This window comes from Mesoplodon mirus (assembly GCF_964341445.2).
Source record: "Mesoplodon mirus genome assembly, chromosome: 4".
Lineage (NCBI taxonomy): Eukaryota > Metazoa > Chordata > Mammalia > Artiodactyla > Ziphiidae > Mesoplodon > Mesoplodon mirus.
The window spans coordinates 49,883,308-49,908,952 of NC_138979.1; the positions used below are offsets into that span (position 1 = coordinate 49,883,308).

The following is a 25,645-nucleotide window of genomic DNA, read 5'->3' on the forward strand; positions in this document are numbered from 1 at the left end:
CATTAACATAATGAGGAAAGTGAGAATAAGACAAAGAACTGTTATGTCTTCCAAATCAATTAGTATTGTCAGGCGGACAAAATTATCATCTACGGTCTGCCAAGAAAGTGGCCCCGGGGCAATGCGCATGTTGGCCCAGCCTGATGCAATAGGAAAAACCCAATGTTTAGTCTGAACACCAAGTTTCAGCCTCAACTCAGCTACTTATTAGCTCTGCAGTTCCTTTTACTGTTACTACCAGGTATTTTACATCACTCCTTAACAGTTAAAAATAATTTTTATATGTATTTCCTTATTCAATAGTTTTCCTTTAAGGTATTAATCCCCATTTTGCAGAAGAAGTGACTGAGGCTTGCAGAAGTCACACACTTTCGACAGAACAGAATAACAAGTCTACCCCGTGACTCAACCCCAGAGATCTTTCCACTGTACCACATGACCATGGGCAGTAACAGGTTACTAACCAGACAACCTGACACCTGCTGGCTCAAAGCAGCAGAGAAAAGTGGAGAGAGTGTACTAGGGGAGCCAGGCGGCCCTGGCTTGATGCATGGCTTTGCCACATTTCAAATGTGAGACGTTTAACATGTTTCATTACCTCTCTGAGACTCAGTTCTCTGATCTGCAAAAAGGGGGGTTGTAATACGTAGCTTACTAGGTTGTAAATAACATAAGTAAAAGATGCTGAGATACAAAGCAAATACTTAAAAAGGGGTTATTATTATGATTATAGATAATATATTAATGAGCTAATGAGTCAGGTTTCCTGAATAACACTCTTTGACGAAGCCTGGTCAGGGAACTTGGGGTAGAAGGGCACATTTGAGCCCCCAGCTCTTCAAACCCACAGCCACAGGGCAGGCCTCATGCAGACCCCACAGTCAGGGGTGTGAGCTAATTGGGCCTCCCAAAGCCAGGCCAGTGGGACAGGGAGCCTCAAAGGATGCTGGTGTTGGGATAAACAAGAAATTGGGTGGACCAAAAGAAACAGAAAAGAGTTCCAATGCTAATAATAAAAGGCTCCTGAAATACATCAAAGACAGGAAGTCAGCTTGAGAATCCATGAGACACTTGACAGTGCTGAGTCAGAGAGCAGAGATAAGACATAAGCCAAATATTAGAAGTGATCTGATTTTTAAAATTATTTAAATCTTTAATCTTTACTCCTGCAAATCTTAGGGATTCCAAATCCAAAATATCTCTTGAAGAGGATAGTTCAGAAATCTTAGATCCAATAGTGACAACTATCTCCTTTTCCTCTATGAAAATTCTCATATTCAATCAGTCACCAAATCTTTTGATGTGCCTTCAAAAGATCTCTCACGTCTTTATTTCTTAAAAAATATTTATTTGGCACATATTCAGGATACAACCTACCAAGACTTTGCAAATGCTGTATACATTAAGAACAGAACACCCTACTTTTCAGAAAAACAACTGCTTAAGGATATTTCAAGCAGAAAAAATTAGAAACTGGATCAAATGTGATGCTCTCAAATCAACATCACGTTTTTTTAAATGTGCTAGGACAGCAAGAACTGATGCAGGCCAAAAGTGGAATTCACTTTTGATGGCAGCAATAAAACTGTCACATAAATGCTCTCTAAGACCCTGTAAGTCTTTACAGAGGTCAGCTGGCAAGGGCTGCAGAAACGCCTCTGGCCACAGTGCCAAAGTCTGGTCTGGTGATACATAGATGGTAGAGAATATGAGAAAAAATTGCCGTTTCTCCTTCCTCTCTTCCCACACCATGATTATTTTATTCAGTAAATTTGCATAGATGTCTCTGATAGGTCCAAAGTTACCACATATGCAATTCTAAAACACAAGTCCAAATTCTGGATTCTGGAGCACAGAAAACTATTGAGTTAAGCAGATTTCGGTTGCTCATTTACTGGGCTCATAGGTGGATACCTGTGTCTTCAGGTGCTCATCATTGTCAATGATACTAATGTGGCTACAGCTGTTGTGTTTTTCTCTTGGCACTGCCTGGAGTCCACATTCACTTCCTATTCCTTTAATTCCTTCAGAGGCTTATGGAATGTCACACATCAGTTTCCTCTTTGCCTTTCCAACTCAGGTCAGGCCCTCATAACCTCACTACATATCTGTATTTGCTCAAGATCCCATCACTTTTCTACCCATAGACTCGTCTTTGTGAACCAGCCTTTCATGGTATCGTGTCTCTGCTCAGAGACCTGCAAGACATCAGCAAGACCTGAAGGTTTATCTGCAGATCACCCAGCCTGGGAATGAGGATTTCAGGAGGCTTAGTCTTGGTGCTCAACTAGAATAAATTGGGGGGCTTGAAAAAAGATATTGGATGCCCTGGGCCCACCATAAATCAGTTGAAAGAGAATTTTGAGAAGGGTAGCCTAGATGTCTTTATAGGCACTGAGTGAACAGGGCAATTCAGGAATGGGAGATATTTATCCCTGGAAAGTTAAATTAGTGAACGCAAGGCACAGTGGATGAAATCAGCATCAACGGCAGCCACTCTCCCTGACCTGTCTGCCAGTGAGCTCTTGAGGAAGACTCGGGAAACATTAAGGCAAATGCTGGCTGTTTATTCCTGATAGAACTTAACCTACTGCATGGTAGGGGCTGACAGGACAAAGTGTAGGTTAATACAAAGGGGTTGCCCTACATGGAGTCAGGACATGAAAAATCAACAGCAGACACGATGGGTTTTCCCCAAGTAAACAGACTACTGAGGAGCAGACTACTCTCTCCAGATAAAAGTGGGGGCCATGACATGACGACATTAGCCACTGTGATCATCCCTCTAGAGGGAATCCAACCCTCTAATGGTAATCCAGCAACCCTCATGGACTGTGTTCCAGGGAAATAATCAACAGAGCAGTCCACCACAGGCAGAATTCTCCTTATAAAATCATGAACTGGGGTCTAATTCACACTCACTTGTGAGTCTGGTTGGCCAGTCAGTCAACCTGAGGCTGCTCAACTCCAGCTATTTTGACAAATCAAGTCTGTACATGTTTGCAAAACTCAGGACCAACAACTGATCAACAACAAAGGAGGCAAGAATATACAATGAAGAAAGGACAGCCTCTTTAATAAGTGGTGCTGGGAAAACTGGACAGCTACACGTAAAAGGATGAAACTAGAACACTCCCTAGCACCACACACAAAAATAAACTCAAAATGGATTAAAGACCTGAGTGTAAGACCAGATACTATAAAACTCCTAGAGGAAAACAGGCAGAACACTCTCTGACGTAAATCACAGCAATATTTTTTGGATCCGTCTCCTAAAGCAAAGGAAAGAAAAGCAAAAATAAACAAATGGGATCTAATTAAGCTTAAGAGCTTTTGCATAGCAAAGGAAACTACTGACAAAATGAAAAGACAACCTACTGAATGGGAGAAAGTATTTGCAAATGAAATGACCAATAAGGGGTTAATATCCAACATATATAAACAGCTCATAGAATTCAACATCAAAGAAATAAACAACCTGATAAAAAATGGGCAGAAGAACTGAACAAACATTTTTCCAAAGAGGAAATGCAGATGGCCAACAGGCACATGAAAAGATGCTCAACATCACTAATTATCAGGGAAATGCAAATCAAAACCACAATGAGATATCACCTCACACATGTCAGAATGGCCATCATCAAAAAGAACACAACTAACAAGGGGCTTCCCTGGTGGCGCAGTGGTTGAAAGTCCGCCTGCTGATGCAGGGGACACGGGTTCGTGCCCCGGTCCGGGAAGGTCCCACATGCCATGGAGCGGCTGGGCCTGTGAGCCATGGCCACTGGGCCTGCGCATCTGGAGCCTGTGCTCCGCAACGGGAGAGGTCACAACGGTGAGAGGCCCGCATACCACAAAAAGGAAAAAAAAAAAAAGAACACAACTAACAAGTGTTGGCGAGGATGTGGAGAAAAGGGAACCCTCATACACTGCTGGTGGGAATATAGATTGGTGCAACCACTGTGGAAAAAAGTATGGAGGTTTTTCAAAAAAACTAAAAATAGAACTACTCTAATAGAATGACCCAGCAATTCCACTCTTGGGTATATATCTGAAAAAAACAAAAACACCAATTGGAAAAGACACATGTACTCCAATGTTCATTGCAGCATTACTTTCAACTGCCAAGACATGGAAGCAACCTAAGTGTCCATCAACAGATGAATGGATAAAGAAGATGTACACAATGCAATATTCTTCAGCCACAAAAAAGAAAGAAATTTTGCCTTTGCAGCAGCATGGATGGACTTGGAGGGCATTATGCTAAGTGATACAAGTCAGACAGAGAAAGACAAATACTGTATGACATCACTTATATGTGGCATCTAATAAATACAACAAACTAGTGAATGTAACATAAAAGAAACAGACTCACAGAGAGAACAAACTAGTGGTTATCAGTGGGAGGTGGGGAGAGGCAAGATAGTGGTGGGAGATTAAGGAGTACAAACTAATATGTATAAAGTAAGCTACAAGGATATATGGTACAACACAGGGAATATAGCCAATATTTTATAGTAACTATAAAGGGAGTATAAACTTTAAAAATTGTGAATCACTATATATTATACACCTGTGCATATTACCGTACATCAGCTATACTTCAATTAAAAAACAAACTCAGGGCCAAGGCTTGGATGGAGGTCTGCACTTGAGAAAGCAGCTTGTCTTCTTCCTTGATTTCTTTCTTTTTAAATTCAATTTGTTACACTGATTTCTATCCAGAAATAATCAGCTGCCAGTCCATCCTGTCACTGTATCCACCTCTTCAGAAAACATAAGATTGGGATGGAACTGATAAGATTGCTTCTATGTGCTGCATTATCCCATCTAAGCGTACACATTTCGTGGTCATCACTTTGTAATGTACAGCTACATCGAATCACTATGTTGTGCATCTAGATCTAACATGGTGCTGTAGGTCAATCATACATCAATTTTAAAAAATCATAATTTTTTTTCTTATATTAATATAATTTTCTTTTAAAAAACTTCTTTAAATGTATTTGACCTTCATTTCAGTTTCTTCTACAGCATGATTTAAAATGCATAAAATATGTATTGTCATGGAAATCCCAAATATATTTCTCTCTAAAGCCAGATGCTTTAAACAAAAAATATTTATATACATATATTATTAATAAAATGTTTAACAAATCAGATACTAAAATTTAATAATTTATTTTAAAATTAAAAATAGATAAATAAAAAATAAAGCATATGCACTTCATCATGTAGATAAGGTCATATACCAGGGAAATCAGAAGGTGAAAGTCTAAAAGAACACCAGAGAGATTAGATCATCATTAATTTTTAATTTCCTAATTAAAGGATACTAAAAATTCCTAGTCTCTCCAGCTACGGCAGAAGCCCTTTGCACAAGGAGCAGACTTTTCTTCCAGCCCCCAGGAAAATTGGTTTTGTTTGTTTTCTGTTCACAAGTGCATTCAGGTAGGCAGCATTGGACTCGGCCCTAGCTGAATGAGCACCCAGCTCTCCCATGTCAGTAGCTGCAAACTTGGGCTTCTCTACCCAGAACAGCATTTCCCTCCCTTCCCTTCCCTCAAGCATTATTTGGAAGAGTTCCAAAACCCCCAAACCAGGAGAGACCTCAGAGGTCATCTGGTCAATCAGTTCACTCATAAGTGAAGACATTGAGGCCCAGATGAGTGTTAGGTTTGCTGCCCAGGATCACAGAGCTGGTGAGAGTGAACCACAGCACAGCAGAGATAGCAAATCTACTTTCTCAAAGCAGATGAAGCACAGCTCTTCGGTAGTAAAGAAATTTGTCTGGGGTCTTTGGGAATTGGCCAGTGATTTATGATTAAGAGCTTTGGAAAGCCGTGTCTAAGTTCTGACCCATGGAGAAAATGGAGGCTACAGATATTGGCCCAAATCTTCAGGAGGGCTGGAGACTACCGGTCAGTCATGCAGGCAGTGTGTGATTGAGCCCAAATAAAACCTCTGGACAGCAAAGGCTTGGGTGAACTTCCTAGTTGGCAATACTGTCAACTCCCACACCACAATTGGAAGGAGGAAACACCATCCATGACTCCACAGGGAGAGGATGCGTAGAAGCATCACACGTGGACCTCTCACAGACCTTGCCCTTGTGTCTCTACTGTTTTCTGGTTCTGCTTTGTATCCTTTTGCTCTAATAAAACGGTAACCATAGGGCACAGTGCTTTCATGAGGTTTGTGAGTCATTCCAGTAAATTACTGAAATTGAGGGGTTGGTGAGAACCCTGGAACTTGCAGCTGGTGTCTGTGGAGGACTGTGCCTTTCACGTGTGAAGTTTGGCTTGACTTGAGGTGGTTAGTGTCAGAAGTCAAAGCAGCTCCCTGTTCCACCATCTCCTATATTAAACCACAGACACTGCAATAGAAATCCCTGGAGCAGGGCCTTCAAGTCTTTGCCACCTGAACACTGGAAAGAAGGATCCTAGAAGTGGGCATGTGTCCTGCTTCAGGGCAAGTGTACTCTGCAGGACAGATTGAGGGGATCCAAGAGAGGGAAAGAGGTGGGCTACGAAAAACAGGAAGTAGCTCCAAACTGGAGAAGCTCATGCAACAAGACCATTCCCTTCTTTCTCATCTCACTAGGGGCCCAGGAGGAAAGAAAAAGGGCAAGGGAATATGTTAGAAAACTCATCCTATCCTCTCTAATTTAATTCAAGTCAAGAAAACACCTCCCACCTCTCTATTGGCCAGTGACCTCCACTTGGGGTCAAACAGGAGCATTTCCAATTCAGCAACCAAACTCATCAACACCCAATGTTCCTTCCAAAGGGCTTCACCTGTAGCTAATTAAATATTTAGATCTAACTTCCAATTTACAGAAAATTGAAGGAATTAGAGTAATGAGACCATGAGGAAGCAACTGGACCAATCTAAAAGGTGTCTATAGGAAAAGTGGGTTGGTCTCTTGACCAAGTCAACAGAAAAAAAAAAAAAAAATGGGAAAGGGGAACTGTGGTAGGATTAAAAAAATGACTCATAACCAAATGCAGCCAGTGTTCCTTGATTTACATAAACTGGCAAGAAAGGACAAGTTTGCCACAATCACAGAAATTTACAGAGACTGCTTATCTTTAGATGACATTAAGTTAGTATTAATTATTTAGTTGTGATAATGGTATTGGGGCTAAGTTAGAAAACGTTATTTTCTAGACATGCATAGAGAAACATTTAGAGGTAAGATGTCATGAAGTCTATATGTTGAAGCTTCAATGTTTTTGTTTTATAGTTTTGACTTTGGAGCCCTGTAATGATTTATACAATTATATAACAAAATTAAAATTAAAAAAATTTAAACTCCTAAAATCCAACATGAAATAAATGAATCTAACTGTAGTTCAAGTTGGCATGTTAATAACACAGAAAAGAATTCTTTTAAGGGACTTTTAAAACCCAATATGTTGACTGTACATCCTAAGAAAGAACAGAACAAAAAAGAACAGAAAGAACAAAAAAATTTTAAGTAAATTCAGTATTGCTACGAATAATGTTGGTATTGTTATCTTCAAGCATTAACAGAATTACTTTATTTGCTTTATCCCATTATTTACTATGAAATATATTATTTATTTATAAATATACATTTATATATACTTATTTATTTATAGTTTTATGCACCTACACATTATAGAGCAAGTAACTGTAATAATGTCATCAGGAATCGAGGTTTTCAATGTAAGAAAAATGGGGATACAAATATAAAAACCAAAGAAGTAAAAATCCTATAATCTTAAAAATGAACTGGGGGATTTCCCTGGCAGTCCAGTGGTTAAGACTCTGCAATTCCACTGCAGGGGGCACAGGTTCGATCCCTGGTCTGGGAACCAAGATACCGCATGCTGCGTGGCGAAAAAATTAAAAAAAAAAAATAACTGGACATTATCAATATGAATTCATGTTTCATTTTTTTCTTAAAAAGTTAATATTCCTTGCCTTTGTCCTCTGAAAAGAATAAGAAGCACTGTTAACAGACTGTAGTGAGCACTCTTAGTGACTAGATTGATGGTCTCTAAATACTATTTCCCATTAAAATGAACCAGGGCTTTTTGATGAAATGGATGATTCCAAGGCTTGGCAGAAAAGGTACAAGATGAGCCTGGAACATCATTTTTTTTTTTTTAATCATCTTTATTGGAGTATAATTGCTTTACAGTGGTGTGTTAGTTTCTGCTATGTAACAAACTGAGTCAGTTATACATATACATGTATATGTACAGTGAGTCAGCTCTATGTATACATATATACCCCCTCGACTCTTGTGTCTCCCTACCACCGACCCTATCCCACCCCTCTAGATGGCCACTTAGCACCGATCTGATCGTGCCGTGCTATGCGGCTGCTTCCCACTAGCTATCTATTTTACATTTGGTAGTGTATATATGTCCATGCCAATCTCTCACTTCGTCCCAGCCACTCTCTCACTTCATCCCAGCTTACCTTTCCCCCTCCCCGTGTCCTTAAGTCCATTCTCTACGTGTGCCTTTATTCCTCTCCTGCCCCTAGGATCTTCAGAATCATTTTATTTTATTTTTTTAGATTCCATATATATGTGTTAACATACAGTATTTGTTTTTCCCTTTCTGACTTACTTCACTCTGTATGACAGTCTCTAGGTCCATCCACCTCACTACAAATAACTCAATTTCGTTTCTTTTGATGGCTGAGTAATATTCCATTGTATACATGTGCCACATCTTCTTTATCCATTCATCTGTTGATGGACACTTAAGTTGCTTCCATGTCCTGGCTATCGTAAACAGAGCTGCAATGAACATTGTGGTACATGATTCTTTTTGAATTATGGTTTTCTCAGGGTATATGCCCAGGAGTGGGATTGCTGGGTCATGTGGTAGTTCTACTTTTAGCTTTTTAAGGAACTTCCATACTGTTCTCCATAGTGGCTGTATAAATTACATTCCCCCCAACAGTGCAGGAGGGTACCCTTTTCTCCACACCCTCTCCAGCATTTATTGTTTGTAGATTTTTTGATGATGGCCATTCTGACTGCTGTGAGGTGATACTTCATTGTAGTTCTGATCTGCATTTCTCTAATGGTTAGTGATGTTGAGCATCCTTTCATGTGTTTGTTGTCAATCTGTATATCTTCTTTGGAGAAATGTCTGTTTAGGTCTTCTGTCCATTTTTTGATTGGGTTGTTTTTTTCATACTGAGCTGCATGAGCTGCTTGCATATTTTGGAGATTAATCCTTTGTCAGTTGCTTTGTTTGCAAATATTTTCTCCCATTCTGAGAGTTGTCTTTTCATCTTGCTTATGGTTTCTTTTGCTGTGTAAAGCTTTTAAGTTTCACTAGGTCCCATTTATTTATTTTTGGTTTTATTTCCATTTCAATAGGACTTGGGTCAAAAAGGATCTTGCTGTGATTTATGTCAGAGTGTTCTGCCTATGTTTTCCTCTAAGAGATTTATAGTGTCTGGCCTTACATTTAGGTCTTTAATCCATTTTGAGTTTATTTTTGAGTATGGTGTTAGGGAGTGTTCTAATTTCATTATTTTACATGTAGCTGCCCAGTTTTCCTAGCACGACTTAATTGAAGAGCCTGTCTTTCCTCCACTGTATATTCTTGCCTACCTTATTAAAGATAAGGTGACCATATGTGTGTAGATTTATCTCTGGGCTTTCTATCCTGTTCCATTGATCTATATTTCTGTTTTTGTGCCAGTACCATACTGTCTTGATTACTGTAGCTTTGTAGTATACTCTGAACTCGGGGAGCCTGATTCCTTCAGCTCTGTTTTTTTTTTTTTTCTCAACATTGCTTTGACTATTTGGGATCTTTTGTGTTTCCATACAGATTGTGAAATTTTTTGTTCTAGTTCTGTGAAAAATACCATTGGTGGTTTAATAGGGATTGTATTGAATCTGTAGACTGCTTTAGGTAGTACAGTCATTTTCACAATGTTGAGCCTTCCAATCCAAGAACATGGTATATCTCTCCATCTGTCTGTATCGTCTTTAATTTCTTTCATCAGTGTCTTATAGTTTTCTGCATGCAGGTCTTTTGTCTCCTTAGGTAAGTTTATTCCTAGATATTTTATTCTTTTTGTTGCAATGGTAAATGGGAGTGTTTCCTTGATTTCACTTTCAGATTTTTCATCATTAGTGTATAGGAATGCAAGAGATTTCTGTGCATTAATTTTCTATCCTGCTACTTTACCAAATTCACTGATTAGTTCTAGTAGTTTTCTGGTAGCATCTTTAGGATTCTCTATGTATAGTATCATGTCATCTGCAAACAGTGACACTTTTACTTCTTCTTTTCCGATTTGGACTCCTTTGATTTCTTTTTCTTCTCTGATTGCTGTAGCTAAAACTTCCAAAACTATGTTGATTAATAGTGGTGAGAGTGGGCAACCTTGTCTTGCCCCTGATCTTTGTGGAAATGGTTTCCGTTTTTCACCATTGAGAATGATGTTGGCTGTGAATTTGTCATATACGTCCTTTATTATGTTGAGGTAAGTCTGCTCTATGCCTACTTTCTGGAGGGTTTTTATCATAAATCGGTGTTGAATTTTGTCGAAAGCTTTCTCTGCATCTATTGAGATCATATGGTTTTTATCCTTCAATTTCTTAATATGGTATATCACATTGATTGATTTGCATATATTGAAGAATCCTTGCATTCCTGGGATAAACCCCACTTGATCATGTTGTGTGATCCTTTTAATGTGCTGTTGGATTCTGTTTGCCAGTATTTTGTTGAGGATTTTGCATCTATGTTTATCAGTGATACTGCATCTATGTTTATCAATGACCTGTAGTTTTCTTTTTGGGGGACATCTTTGTCTGGTTTTGGTATCAGGGTGATGGTGGCCTCGTAGGATGAGTTTGGGAGTGTTCCTCCCTCTGCTATATTTTGGAAGAGTTTGAGAAGGGTAGGTGTTAGCGCTTCTCTAAATGTTAGAATTCGCCTGTGAAACCATCTGGTCCTGGGCTTTTGTTTGTTGTAAGATTTTTAATCACAGTTTTAATTTCATTACTTGTGATTGGTCTGTTTATAGTTGCTATTTCTTCCTGGTTCAGTCTTGGAAGGTTGTGTTTTTCTAGGAACTTATCCATTTCTTCCAGGTTGTCCATTTTATTGGCATATAGTTGCTTGTAAGTAATCACTCATGATCCTTTGTATTTCTGCAGTGTCAGTTGTTACTTCTCCTTTTTCATTTCTAATTCTATTGAGTCTTTTCCCTTTTTTTCTTGATGAGTCTGGCTAATGGTTTATCAATTTTGTTTATCTTCTCAAAGAACCAGCTTTTAGTTTTATTGATCTTTGCTATGGTTTCCTTCATTTCTTTTCCATTTATTTCTGATCTGATCTTTATGATTTCTTTCCTTCTGCTAACTTTGGGGGGTTTTTTGTTCTTATTTCTCTAATTGCTTTAGGTGTAAGGTCAGGTTGTTTATTTGAGATGTTTCTTGTTTCTTGAGGTAGGACTGTATTGCTATAAACTTCCCTCTTAGAACTGCTTTTGCTGAATCCCATAGGTTTGGGGTTGTCATGTTTTCATTGTCGTTTGTTTCTAGGTATTTTTTGATTTCCTCAGTGATCTCTTGGTTATTTAGTAGTGTACTGTTTAGCTTCCATGTGTTTGTTTATTTACAGTTTTTTCCCCGTAATTGATATCTAGTCGCATAGCGTTGTAGTAGGAAAAGATACTTGATATAATTTCAATTTTCTTAAATTTACCAAGGCTTGATATGTGACCCAAGATATGATCTATCCTTGAGAATATTCCATGAGCATGTGAGATGAAAGTGTATTCTGTTGTTTTTGGATGGAATGACCTACAAATATCAATGAAGTCCCTCTTGTTTAATGTCATTTAAAGCTTGTGTTTTCTTATTTATTTTCATTTTGGATGATCTGTCCATTGGTGAAAGTGGGGTGTTAAAGTCCCCTACTATGATTGTGTTACTGTTGATTTCCCCTTTTATGGCTGTTAGCATTTGCCTTATGTACTGAGGTGCTCTTATGTTGGGTGCATAAATATTTACAATTGTTATATCTTCTTGGATTGATCCCTTGATCATTATGTAGTGTCCTTCCTTGTCTCTTGTAATAGTCTTTATTTTAAAGTCTATTTTGATGATATGAAAATTGCTACTCCAGCTTTCCTTTGACTTCCATTTGCATGGAATATCTTTTTCCATCCCCTCACTTTCAGTCTGTATGTTTCCCTAGGTCTGAAGTGGGTCTCTTGTAGACAGCATATATACGGGACTTGTGTTTGTATCCATTCAACCAGTCTAGGTCTTTTGGTTGGAGCATTTAATCCATTTACATTTAAGGTAGTTATCGATATGTATGTTCCTATTCCCATTTTCTTAATTGTTTTGGGTTTGTTATTGTAGGTCTTTTCCTTCTCTTGTTTCCTGCCTAGAGAAGTTCCTTTAGCATTTGTTGTAAAGCTGGTTTGGTGGTGCTGAACTCTCTCAGCTTTTGCTTGTCTGTAAAGGGTTTAATTTCTCCATCGAATCTGAATGAGATCCTTGCTGGGTAGAGTAATCTTGGTTGTAGCTTTTTCCCTTTCATAACTTTAAATATATCCTGTCACTCCCTCTGGCTTGCAGAGTTTCTGCTGAGAAATCAGCTGTTAACCATATGGGGATTCCCTTGTATGTTATTTGTTGCTTCTCCCTTGCTACTTTTAATATTTTTCTTTGTATTTAATTTTTGATAGTTTGATTATTATGTGTCTTGGCTTGTTTCTCCTTCGATTTATCCTGTATGGGACTCTCTGCACTTCCTGGACTTGACTATTTCCTTTCCCATATTAGGGAAGTTTTCAACTATAATCTCTTCAAATATTTTCTCAGTCCCTTTCTTTTTCTCGTCTTCTTCTGGGACCCCTATAATTAGAATGTTGGTGCGTTTAATGTTGTCCCAGAGGTCTCTGAGACTGTCCTCAATTCTTTTCATTCTTTTTTCTTTATTCTGCTCTGTGGTAGTTATTTCCACTATTTTATCTTCCAGGTCACTTATCTGTTCTTCTGCCTCAGTTATTCTGCTATTGTTTCCTTCTAGAGAATTTTTTATTTCATTTATTGTGTTGTTCATCATTGTTTGTTTGCTCTTTAGTTCTTCTAGGTCCTTCTTAAATGTTTCTTGTGTTTTGTCCATTCTATTTCCGAGATTTTGGATCCTTGTTACTATCATTACTCTGAATTCTTTTTCAGGTACACTCCTATTTCCTCTTCATTTGTTTGGTCTGGTGGGTTTTTGCCTTGCTCCTTCATCTGCTGTGTGTTTCTCTGTCTTCTCATTTTGCTTAACTTACTGTGTTTGGGGTCTTCTTTTCACAGGCTGCAGGTTCATAGTTCCCTTTGTTTTTGGTGTCTGTCCCCAGTGGCTAAGGTTGGTTCAGTGGGTTGTGTAGGCTTCCTAGTGGAGGGGACTGGTGCCTGTGTTCTGGTAGATGAGGCTGGATCGTGTCTTTCTGGTGGGCAGGACCACATCCGGTGGTGTATTTTGGGGTGTCTGTGAAGTTATTATGATTTTAGGCAGCCTCTCTGCTAATGGGTGTGGTTGTGTTCCTGTCTTGCTAGTTGTTTGGCATGGGGTGTCCAGCACTGGAGCTTGCTGGTTGTTGAGTGGAGCTGGGTCTTAGCATTGAGACAGAGATCTGTGGGAGAGCTCTCGCCGACTGATATTACGAGGGGCCAGGAGGCCTCTGGAGGACTGATGTCCTGAACTCAGCTCTCCCACCTCAGAGGCTCAGGCCTGACACCCGGCTGGAGCACCAAGACCCTGTTAGCCACACGGCTTTTGGGAAGTCTGAGGTCTTCTGCTGGCATTCAGTAGGTGTTCTGTAGGAGTTGTTCCACATGTAGATGTATTTTTGATGTATTTGTGGGGAGGAAGGTGATTTCCACGTCTTACTCCTCTGCCATCTTGAAGGTCCTCCTGTTGCTCTACTTTTTATACTGTACTATTTACCTTTTATTTATTTTGTTTTTTGATTTTTGAACAAATTTTGAACCTGATATTTTTAGATAATTTAAAATCCATTAACATATCTGCATTGCCCATTCCTATCACAATCACATACAGGTACCAGCTGTACCTATAAATGGAGTTATGTGGTTTTTAGCCTGATTTCCTTATCCCTACTTTATAGGAACATATTTCTTTATAAATCTTGTATATTCCATATATAAGATATGAAAGGGTTTAATAAGGCTTCTTTGTAGATTTATTTCATCAATTCCTTATCTAAAGCTTCATTTATTTACCTTTGTTTGGGCACATTTCCCAACTGCAAACCTCCTTTGAACAACACACTTCATCAATGCCCTGAGACAGCTTTAGCAGGTCCAGTCTCAGTCCTGTAGACATTTCTGAATCCCAGGGTAAAAGTCACTTGCAGTGTTCAGGTAGGGATCCTTGCCACGGCAGCCAGGAAAAGGACCTGACCTTTGACCCGGCCTCCATTCAGGCTCTCTTACTCCCTCATGGCTGCCCTGCCCCATTCCTAGGCTGGAGTCTGCAACATCTTAAATAAGGAAACTATCAAAGACTACTGGAGTCATGTCAAAGGGAGAAAGAAGCCAATACAAAGGGCTCTCACTGGCCAAAGGTAGGACTATTTGAGCCTAAACGAAAACTGCAATGTTGTTCAACAGGTAAGGTATTTAAAATCTACCAGTGTAGAATGATATTGAAAACAAAAACATTTTACTTTGCTGCTAGGGCATCAACTCATTGCTTGAAAAAATTAGTAAATAAAGACAACAAATCAAGCTTTTTAATCTAATTTTCCCATATAGATTGTATTTTATGGTAAACAAATAAAAATTCCAACTAATAAATTAATGTAGAAGGAATAATAGAAATAGAAAATGATTCTTTTTCAACCATCAATTAAATGATGATTGTGAAATGAGAATTTATAATGGATTGACCCACTGGAAATCTGAACATCACACAAAGACAGACCAACAGGCATTAAGTGCACAGCATCAATGATGGAGCATTTTTTTTCCCAAATAATTGAATCTGAACCTGATCAAGCTGTTAGATTTGTCAATTAACAGGAATAGAGAGGACAGTGCAAAGTCACGGTATACAATTAGCTAACACCAGACTACAGAAAATTCTGCAGGACAAACCTTTTTCTTTAACAAATAAATACTAAGAAAACAAAAAGAACAAGAGAGAAGTGTTAACGACAGACTTGAGAGACACACAACCAGGACAAAGTGTGAGCCTTTGGCACCTAAATAAAAATGAATCAACTGTAGAAAAGAATTTATAAGACAGTCATGGAAGTGGAACACTGATAATATTAGACGACATTGAAAGAATTATTCTTTTTTTTCAGGTGTGATAAGAATGATATTTTCGAGGTACACGCTAAATTATTGACAAATGAAATGATATTCTCCCTAGGATTTGCTTTAAATAACCAAGTGGGGCAGGGTGGGAGGACTGGGTGAAACAGGATTCGCCACTATATTATTATATTGTACACTATTAATAGTTGTACAAGCTGGATGATAGATACACAGGTGCTTATAATTCTCTTTCTAATTTTGTGTTTGTAAATATCCATAAGCTCTTTTTCTTTAATTTTCATTTTTGAAAAATGGAGGACTAAAAAATTAAGTGACTAAAGAAGATGAACACAAATATGACAAAATGTTAAAAACTGTCAAGTTCTAAGTGATGGAAATACAGATGCTTACATTTTCTGTATGTTTGAAAATGTTCGTAATGGTAAATAAAATTGTAAAAGCACTTGAATCCAGCAAAGACTCAGAGCTAGGTCAGGGTACAAGGATTGTGAAATGTAGTTACAGACATCTAATGCTGGCATTGACCAGTAATGCTCTCAGAAAATTAAAAGCAAATGATAAAAAACCAAAAGTGTTCAAACTCGAACTATTGGACTGGCCAAAAAGTTCATTCAGGATTTTCTGTGTTATGGAAAAACCCAAATGAACTTTCTGGCCAACCCAATATTAAATGAAGGAAAAAGAAGGACCTAGAGAAAAAGACTCCAGCTGACAAAATAGTGACACATGCTTACTATACTTGTAACATAAAGGATCTCCAATTCAGAGTAAAGCCACAATACAATCAAATGGGAAGGGAGGTGTCTTATGATTTTATTTCAAGGCCTGATGACAATCAGAGAAAGATCCAGCCAGAACCATGTGCCCTAAGGCCTTAATGCCTTAAGTGACAGGGGTATAAAAAGCAACCTCACAGAAGCTCAAACCTTTTATGAATTGGAGTTATAAAACAAACCAAGGCAAAGCTAACAGGCTGATTGCTACTCAGATACATTAACCAGCCTCTGGAATGAGCAACTACTGCAAAAGCATTGCTCCTTGACAGAATCCTAACTACAGCATGGTCTCATGTTCCCTGGACCTAAGAAGGCTCTTTTCCATACCTGATGATGACACACTGGTTCTCTCTGTCAATTATCATGTTTCTGTACATATTATCTGCAAGAGCATAGATATGTGGTGGGTTTTCATACTGTGCCTGGAAAAGAAAAACAAAACAAACAAAACCATGGTCAGTTAGAGCAACACATTACCTTTCTTCTCTTGGCCTTGGAAATGAATACCCCACTGTTATAGTTCCAGTCTTAAAGGTTGCATAATACAAGAATCATAAACTTGCTAAGGTCATGAGGAGGTACACCTAAAACAATGAAGATGGAATTTGGAAGGACTTTTCTGTAGGCCTATGTGTGATTCAGCCTTCAGACATAACTATCAATGTCTTCAGACACTCCGATACCACACCCTTCCACCCAGCACACCTCTGTAGACCACATTCCATTTCTAAGTGTTTCTGAAGACATTTGGGCAACAGGTCTTAAGAGGGCTAACTAAAAACCTGGATATGACTTGTACTAATTCAGAATTTCTACATAGTTTTTTTTTTTTCTAAGAGGCAAGTTGAAGATCCTGGGACCCCACAGGAAATTAAGTGAGACTATATGAAAATAAGGAAAAAACTTAAAAACTTTCCATTAGAAGAAGGCAGGAGGTGTGGTTCTTTAAAGAGATAAACAGATTTGACCAGTTTGTCCCATCTCAATATGGAAAAACAAAAAATCCTACCATGCCAAGGTAGTGGGTTTGTGCTTCAGTCTCATGGGATATCTTAGCTATGCACAAATATAAATCCACCAGTAAATTCACTGCGTCAGGACGACTGCAGCCCTGCTTTCTTCAGTTTCTTGGCACCACTTCCACTACTTCCTCAAAAATCACTAAAAAGAATAATACTTCATATGGTGGAAAGCTGGAGAAAGAACACGCCTTAAATTTAAGACTATCTACCATAAAAGAGTGAAAAGAAAGACAAATCCAGAGGGAGAAGACATTTAGACTCTGTCTTTCCCTTCTCTGGTTCGCATCTCTAGAGCGGGGATAATAATGTCCATGGTACACATCTCACAAGGTAACTGAGATGAAGGATGGGAAAGTAATTAGAAAAGGTAAGTAAAACGCAGAGGTAAAGCAGAATTTACTTAATCCAGCTTTGAGCCTTGTTACACAACAAGTTACTACAGTGTAAGGGGCCTGGCCCAGAAATTGCTACTCACTGCAAGCTCTAGCGGATCAGAGTGGAGTGACAAGGGGTGAGAGATTGCTCGATACCTGCACAAATGGTAAGCACTGGTGTTTCCAGTGCCCATGGCTCCCCACATGTGAGCAGGGGGCTCAGAAAGGAAACTGCTCATGAGGGTCTAGCTTATTCCTGGGACTGATGGACTGAATAATTCTATACAGGGACAAAAATAATGTCATTCCTGCCTTCACCTCATAGTGAGAAGGGATGCGTAGATTGGACTGCAGGATAAGAGTCTTAAATTGTCTTCTTCCAGCGCAAACTGCTCATATTATTATCTTTAATACCTCTTTGAAAACAAGGAAACAGGAGAAGAAAAGAGGATGAGGGACTTCTCTGGTGGTCCAGTGGCTAAGACTCCAAGCTTCCACTGCAGTGGGCACGGGTTCAATCCCTGGTTAGGGAACTAAGATTCTTCATGCTGTGCCATGTGGCCAGAAAAAAAAAAAAACAGGATGGAAAATGGAAGGAAATGGAGTGGAGAGAAAGCTGTGAGCAGTGGAGGGAAAGGAGTGGGCAAGTCATTGCTCAATAAGGCTTCAAAGTCACTTAGCTAGTTATACTTGACCTCTGCATGTCACTTTTTAATTTTCAAATTGGTTTCCCATCTATGGACTCATGGTACTTCTCAGCTACCGATGAGAACTATAGGGTAAGCATTTCCTCTACCTGATCTTCCCTTACCCTTGAAAGTCACTGAGACCTGACTTCAACTCCCAGCTTCAACACTCAATATATTCAAGTACTTTACCTCTCTGAGCTCCAGTTTCCTCATCTGTGAAATGGGGATGAAGAGTAATCCATAGCCAGCATATAGGGCTGATTTATCATTGTTGCAAGTGTAACATAGTACCTGGCACTAAGTAAATACCAATTTTACAACATTCTGTTACCACTAGCAGTTAAAAATAAATATATTTTTAAAAATTCTAGGGCATTTCTTTAAAGAGAGCTCTTCAAAAGATGAATGGTCTGAAAGGGACTCATGTAGCAATGTTTTTCAGAGAAATGGGAAGAAACAACATGAATACACAGCACTTCCACCCACCCCGCTTTGGCTGTCATTGAGGACGCCAAGCCAGCTCCGTGCCTGCTGCCCCGGGGCCCTGCTGATCAGGACACCAGGGCAGGGCCCAGCCTCTACTGACAGTGTTTCCCTTGTGCTGGGCTTCCATAAAAGCAGCATTATCAAAGGTCTTTCGCGTGGCAGCCTCCTTCGGCTCCAGCTACCAGCACCATTCATCTGGCAACAATGGGGTGGGCTCTTGCTCTGGGTAAATTGCCTTCCACTTCAACTGATGAATTTGTGTGGGCTCCCTTTTGTTTGTTTTCCAGGGGTCAGGATTAATGAACGCTCTTGTGCTTCTGCTGTAAAGGAAAGAGGGAAGGAAAAAGATGCAGAGGTGGGGAGGCCTGGGGAAGTGATAAGCCATGGGATGAAATATATTAATTAGGATTATGGATTGCATTTTTATCACACAACTGAAATGGCTATAGAGCTGGGTCTGAATAGAGATCAGGGTCACATTAATAAATGAAGTAATAAAAGATTCATTTTTCATGTTCCACTCATAGCCACAGCTTAAGTGACTTGCAGAGAAAAGTTCCCGTTGCCCTATTTATGTTTTTTTACCGAGTAGTGTTTTTTTTCAGTCCTTAGAATTTTGTGACATATGTGGAAGGAGGAAGATGCCTGAAGCTGTAAGTCCTACATCCTGTTTAACTAATTTTGTATATAATGTTCCAATAATAATACTCCTATGCTTTTTTGAGCTGTACTCTAAAGAGCAGCACATTATTAAAAATCAAACAATGTCACCTACTTGCGTTTCCCCAATAAATAATTCATAATAAGAAAATGCAAATGTATTGCAAACTTCAATTGCCCATGCATCATAAAAGCCCCCAAACACTACAGTAATTTATGTGGCATGTAACTTACCGCTCCTTGGTACATTTCAATTTCCTTTTCCCCAAAATATGGCATCTGCTTGAAAGGGTTGACTGAGATTAATACAGATCCTATATATGTCTGAGTTTAAATCCAGTTAAGGTTTATCATTAATCTTCATAGCTACACATTTTTTGAATTAAGCAACCAGATGTTATCAAGAATGCATGATTGTCCCAATGAAAAGCTCACGTTTGTCTTCTAAAAGATTACCAATAAAGACAAAAGCAGGGCCTCCCTGGTGGCGCAGTGGTTGGGAGTCCGCCTGCCGATGCAGGGGATACGGGTTCGTGCCCCGGTCTGGGAGGATCCCATGTGCCGCGGAGCGGCTGGGCCCGTGAGCCATGGCCGCTGGGCCTGTGCATCCGGAGCCTGTGCTCCGCAGCGGGAGAGGCCACAGCAGTGAGAGGCCCGCATACCGCAAAAAGGAAAAAAAAAAAAAAAAAAAAAAAAAAAAAGACAAAAGCAATTACCAACTAGCTCAGGTTTTGTTCTTTAGGAAGAGTAATGAACTTAATTACCAAAGTGTTACTAAAAGAAATCGTTATTTTAAGTGAATTGAAGCACATTCTTTCAAGACTGGTGACATGCACAGTTAGGAAAAAATAAAACAAATGACCAAGGAGTAAAAAGAGCAAATATTTTTTCCTTGGAAATTTCATGTCTCTTAGGTACACTAAAAACATATTCATTTACCTGTTTAACAAGTAGAGGGATATAAGATGAACTGAACAGTCCTGCTCTCTTTTTTTTTTTTTTTAATTTATTTTTGGCTGCGTTGGGTCTTCATTGCTACACACGGGCTTTCTCTAGTTGCGGCGAACTGGGGCTACTCTTCGTTGCAGTGTGTGGGCTTCTCATTGCAGTGGCTTCTCTTGCTGCAGAGCACAGGCTCTAGGCACGTGGGCTTCAGTAGTTGTGGCACGTGAGCTCAGTAGCTGTGGCTCGCAGGCTCTAGAGCACAGGCTCAGTGCACGGGCTTCATTGCTCTGGGGCATGTGGGATCTTCCCGGACCAGGGATCGAACCCATGTCCCCTGCATTGGCAGGCGGATTCTTAACCACTGCGCCACCAGGGAAGCCCCAGTCCTGCTCTTTAGAAACTCTGGAGAACTGAGTTGTTTCCATAAGTGGTATTCAGAGCAGAAAATTACAAACCCACATAGATCAGGTTTAGGGAAGAAGGTTTTATTTCTGTGAGGGAAATACCAGAAGGCCCCGCAGAAGACAATGTGTTACATATGCCCCCAAAATGAAGTGTTATTATAACATACAAAATATTTCCATTTATCATTCAACAATCAACTAGTTTGAACTGGATGTCTACAACACGCCAGGCATTGTTACAGATGCAGAGATACAGCAGTGAACAAAATGGACAGAAGAGATAAAACTCCCTGCCTAGAGCCCATGCTCCGCAACAAGAGAAGCCACCGCAATGAGAAGCACGTGCACTGCAACAAAGGGTGGCCCCCACTCGGCGCAACTAGAGAAAACCCATGCGCAGCAACGAAGACCCAACGCAGCCAAAAATAAATAAATTAAAAAAAAAGAAAGAATGTAAAGCTATGAGATTTCCTCCTCCAAGGGTACATTTATATATTCATATATTAGGACCTGAGTGTCAAATAGAGCAGCACAGGGAATCTGGTCAGATTGCCTAGCTCCCCACACCCAGTTCTATTCTACTCTGACCTTGAGTCACATCTCTAAGCGGTGGTTATTGGGTGATGGGGTAAATAGGACCTACTTGATAGGCTTGTTATGAGAATTAAATGAAACAGTATAAAATGCTCAGCACAATGTTTGATATGTAGTAGAGGCAATGTCCTAATTCATACACATCAGGATGCTCATTCTGTCACGTTAACATCTCTGAGATGCAGTGCTGGTATTATTATTGAATATAAATGAGCCAAGTGTGGAATGGATCATATAATATTTAAAAATTAATATTTATACATGAAGGTGAGAATGGTGAATGACTGGGTTGCAATTTTGCTTGCTTTTTCACTGAACAGAAAGATCTTCAGAATTGAGAGGGCTGAACATGAAACAGTAGTAGACAAGATGGGGTCCATTTTCACTGCACATCCAGATACACCCAGCACTGCTCTGGGGTCAGGCCATGGCACTAAGAGAAAATGCAGATGAGACAGTGAATCATAACTGAAAATCACTACAGAGTCACAGAAGAAGGGCCAAGAGCAAACGTAGTTCCAAGTGCCAAAGTCAGATGAGGCCAACCACACGTTAGTGGCTTATTTTTTTTTTGAGGTAAAATTTAGAACAGATAAATTTATTGTTAGAATTATTAAGCAGGTCAGAAGTGTCCATAGTGTTACAGCCAAGACTCAGTAAGTGTTGATGATAAAAACACTGATCGAACACACACGTGTATACATGGCACTCATCTAAGCTCCTAATGACAATCCTGTTACTATTTTAATCCTATTTTACTAGGAGGAGACTTAGGCATAGAGAAGTCTTCAACATTCAAGAAGTACAGCACTGCTACGACCATATTCATTTCAGAAGTAGATGTCTATGCCTACATCCATCCCCAAATAGGATCTTTCCGTGGAGGATGGTGCTCCTTCCTTAGTTGTAAAGGGACTGCTGTGAATGTCACCTGTCCTAGATAAACCAATCACTGCACTCAGAGAATAAAGAGCTGCCAGAGGACCCAAGCCAAAGGAATCACCAACCCAACTTTGTTCCCCAATAAATAAATCTAGTTTGGGTTGCATAAGAGCTCCTATAGGAACCAACATTTTAAAAATTTTATTTATTCATTTTTGGCTGTGTTGGGTCTTCGTTGCTGCATGTGGGTTTTCTCTAGTTGCAGCGAGCAGGGGCTTCTCTTATTGCAGAGCATGGGCTCTAGGTGCACAGGCTTCAGTAGTTGTGGCTCACGGGCTCTAGAGCGCAGGCTCAGTAGTTGTGGCGCACGGGCTTAGTTGCTCCACGGCATGTGGGATCTTCCTGGACCAGGGCTCGAACCCATGTACCCTGCAATGGCAGGCGATTCTTAACCAGTCTGCCACCTGGGAAGGTCAGGAACCAACATTTTTTTACTGTTAATAGTCTGCTATGTGAAAAGACATCTTGTAAAGTCTTGATTTTCACTAAGTAGTCTACATAAACTCTGGCAAGGAGACATTCAAAGAAAAAAACCTCTTTTGGAGTATTCTAGGCCAATCCTGAATCCATGACTCAGATTGGAAGAGGGATCCTAGTAGGGCTCTCGCGGGCAGTATTATTTGGGAGGACTCCTGAAAAATAAAGTTTGGTTTGAAATGAATAACGTAGCTCGTTATCTAGCTACAAATTTACTTAAATCAGAATGGAGACAAGAGAATTTGATTTGGAATTTAAAGGAAACAAATATGTTTTTCCGACCTGCTTGGGTCTGCAGAGACCTCAGCTACTTCCCTGACAGCACAGGTCATCGACTGGGTTGGGCCACTTCTCCATGTAATTCCAATACTCACTCCCACTCCCTGCTGCATAATTCAGGTGTGCCTTTGGAAAAAGCTGTTCCATCATTGTCTCTACCCACACAACCTTTGGCTGGAAAGGTCTGGCCCAAGGTTAATTTTCAAATTGTATGGAGATATGCAAGGTTATGATTAAAAAAAAAACCCAGAAATAAGATAAATGCCATCTTATTTAACAGCATATGCAAGACAGAAGGCAGCCAATAGATCTTTAATTGATTGTATCCCAAATACTACTCTGTGGATCCTTGTACTTTCATCAATCTGCAGCAAGAATGACAAAAAGAGAAACAGTGCCCTGAATTTTTTATAAAGCCCAATGTATTCAGTATAAAGGACCCTCCTTTATTCTTACACTATTTCCTTTCTACTTTTGGGGTGTTAAAATATTCTTTCTTTTATGAAATGTGATGGTAGTGCAGCTTCTGTAAACTTGTTTTTAATGGTCTTATAAGGCAAGGTTAAGAGTTTAATGTTTTTTTTAAAAAAACAACATTTAGCCAGTGAATTCCCCCAAACTGCCCACACTGATCTAGTCGACCTGCCTGGACTCATCACTGAGGTAGGGCAGGGAGGTGAGGTGATTTGCGTGAAATCACATATGTGGAGACGACGGAGCTGGAACTTGAGCCCCTGGCTCCAGACACCAGACTCACGTTCATCTCACTGCAGTGGCTGCCCCCCAACATGAACTGACGGCCAAGGGTCAAACCTCATTCAAATCAATGGCGCTGCCCTGAGCTCCGGTTGGTCTGGCACAAGTGTCTCAACTCCTAATTCAAGGGCTGAAAATGCCAAGCACACTTGAGCATGTGGTCTTTGAGGAAAAACAAGTTTGGAGAAAGTTGGACCAAATAAGCATGGAGTGCTTTGTACAGGAACTATTTTTGTCAGCCAAGTGGCTATAAATGATATCTCACCCAGCAGAGAGAAAATACTGCAAGGTTTCCCTCCTATATTTTAGAATGTAATTGTAAGAAGTGTGGAAACACTCAGGAAAAATAGATAGTAAATGAAACCTTCCTGGTCTTAGGATAAATAGTTGAAAAAAATGGGTTTTTGTTGATTAACAATGTTCGCATTTTCCAAGTAGATTTTTTTTTCTAATGTGGAACAAAGAAATGTGCAGTCAGCCTGAATGCATTAACACTTGATTGTTCCAAATGCTGACCTTCAGTACGAAACAATGTGCTGCTATTAGATGTAGAATAGGTAAAAAATGAGCAATTTTATAACTTAACCTAAAGGCGAGTCTCTTCTTGTCTTAATTATTAAGCTTAGGAGAGAGGGGGAAAAACTCATTCAAAATAATGCTACTCTATCATAATAACATTCCCTGGGCACTGAACTTATAAAGGAGGCTTTTATCACTTATCAGAGGAAAAGATTCACAGTTAGACCCTTGGTATCATTTCATAAACATCCAACAGAGCCATCAAGCTTCCTCAAAGCTGAAAGCTGCTCTGTGCTATTGCCGGAAAGCACGCTGATGCCGAGTTTCTCATATACTGAGTGGGCAGAGGTTTCTACAACACGAAGTCTATTAGTGGTCAACTAACTCATTCCCTTGGAAGAACACATGATTAGTCAGTCATTGATTCAAAGACATTAATTCAAAGGCTGGGAATCAGCCCCCTCTGTGTGAGTCATTTTAAAATTCTGCTGTCTGAATATAAAAAGCGAGTCTCCATAGTCAACAAATTTTCAATGAACATCTAATATAATGCACCATGCCAAGAATTATGCAGGAAACTAAGAAATAAACAATGCAGGATGATGCCATTTTTTGGCTAAAATTAACAAGAAAGCACATGTATGTAGAGATATGTTTATATGTGATTAAATTGAAAAATATACAACAGGTTAATAGGAACAAAACTTATATGGTGGGATAGCAGGGGATTTTAATGTTCTCCTTTCTAGTTAACTGCATTTTGTAAATCGTGTTAAATGAACACATATTGCTTTAAAGTGGTTTTTAAACTTTGCTTTTTAAAAGGTATAGAAGACATAGTCCCTGTTCTTAGGAGTTTCTAGTATTTTAGGGGTAAACGATCTGTAGGGGGAAAAGTGAGTCTGTCTAGGTTGATGATGGACTGGCTGCTGATAACCACTGATATTTTCTTCTTTTCTTACCCAGCTGATCAAAAACCATGCCTATAGGGCTTCCCTAGTGGCACAGTGGTTAAGAATCTGCCTGCCAACGCAGGGGACACGGGTTCAAGCCCTGGTCTGGGAAGATCCCACATGCTGTGGAGCAACTAAGCCCGTGCGCCACAGCTACTGAGCCTGCACTCTAGAGCCCGTGAGCCACAAATACTGAGCCTGTGTGCCACAACTACTGAAGCCCATGCACCTAGAGCTTGTGCTCCGCAACAAGAGAAGCCACCACAATGAGAAGCCCACACTCCGCAACGAAGAGTAGCTCCCGCTCGCTGCAACCAGAGAAAGCCTGCACGCAGCAACGAACACCCAACGCAGCCAAAAATAAATAAATTAATTAAAAAAAACAAACAAACCATGCCTATGTAAATAATGTAATAAGCTGAGCCCACGTTCTAAGAACGT

At 39.7% G+C, this 25,645-nt stretch overlaps 1 protein-coding gene across 2 annotated transcripts in view; it reads right to left on the reverse strand.

The window, feature by feature from the left end:
- MYO1E (myosin IE) overlaps nucleotides 1-25,645 on the reverse strand; it is a 206,799-nt gene that overhangs the window by 89,592 nt on the left and 91,562 nt on the right. For both annotated transcript variants that reach the window (XM_082617102.1, XM_082617101.1), the window contains exons 3-4: nucleotides 19,570-19,659; nucleotides 16,432-16,526 (exon numbers count right to left, since the gene is read on the reverse strand). In XM_082617102.1, coding sequence (XP_082473228.1) covers nucleotides 16,432-16,526; nucleotides 19,570-19,659 — 185 coding nt within the window. The remainder of the gene's footprint in view (nucleotides 1-16,431; nucleotides 16,527-19,569; nucleotides 19,660-25,645) is intronic.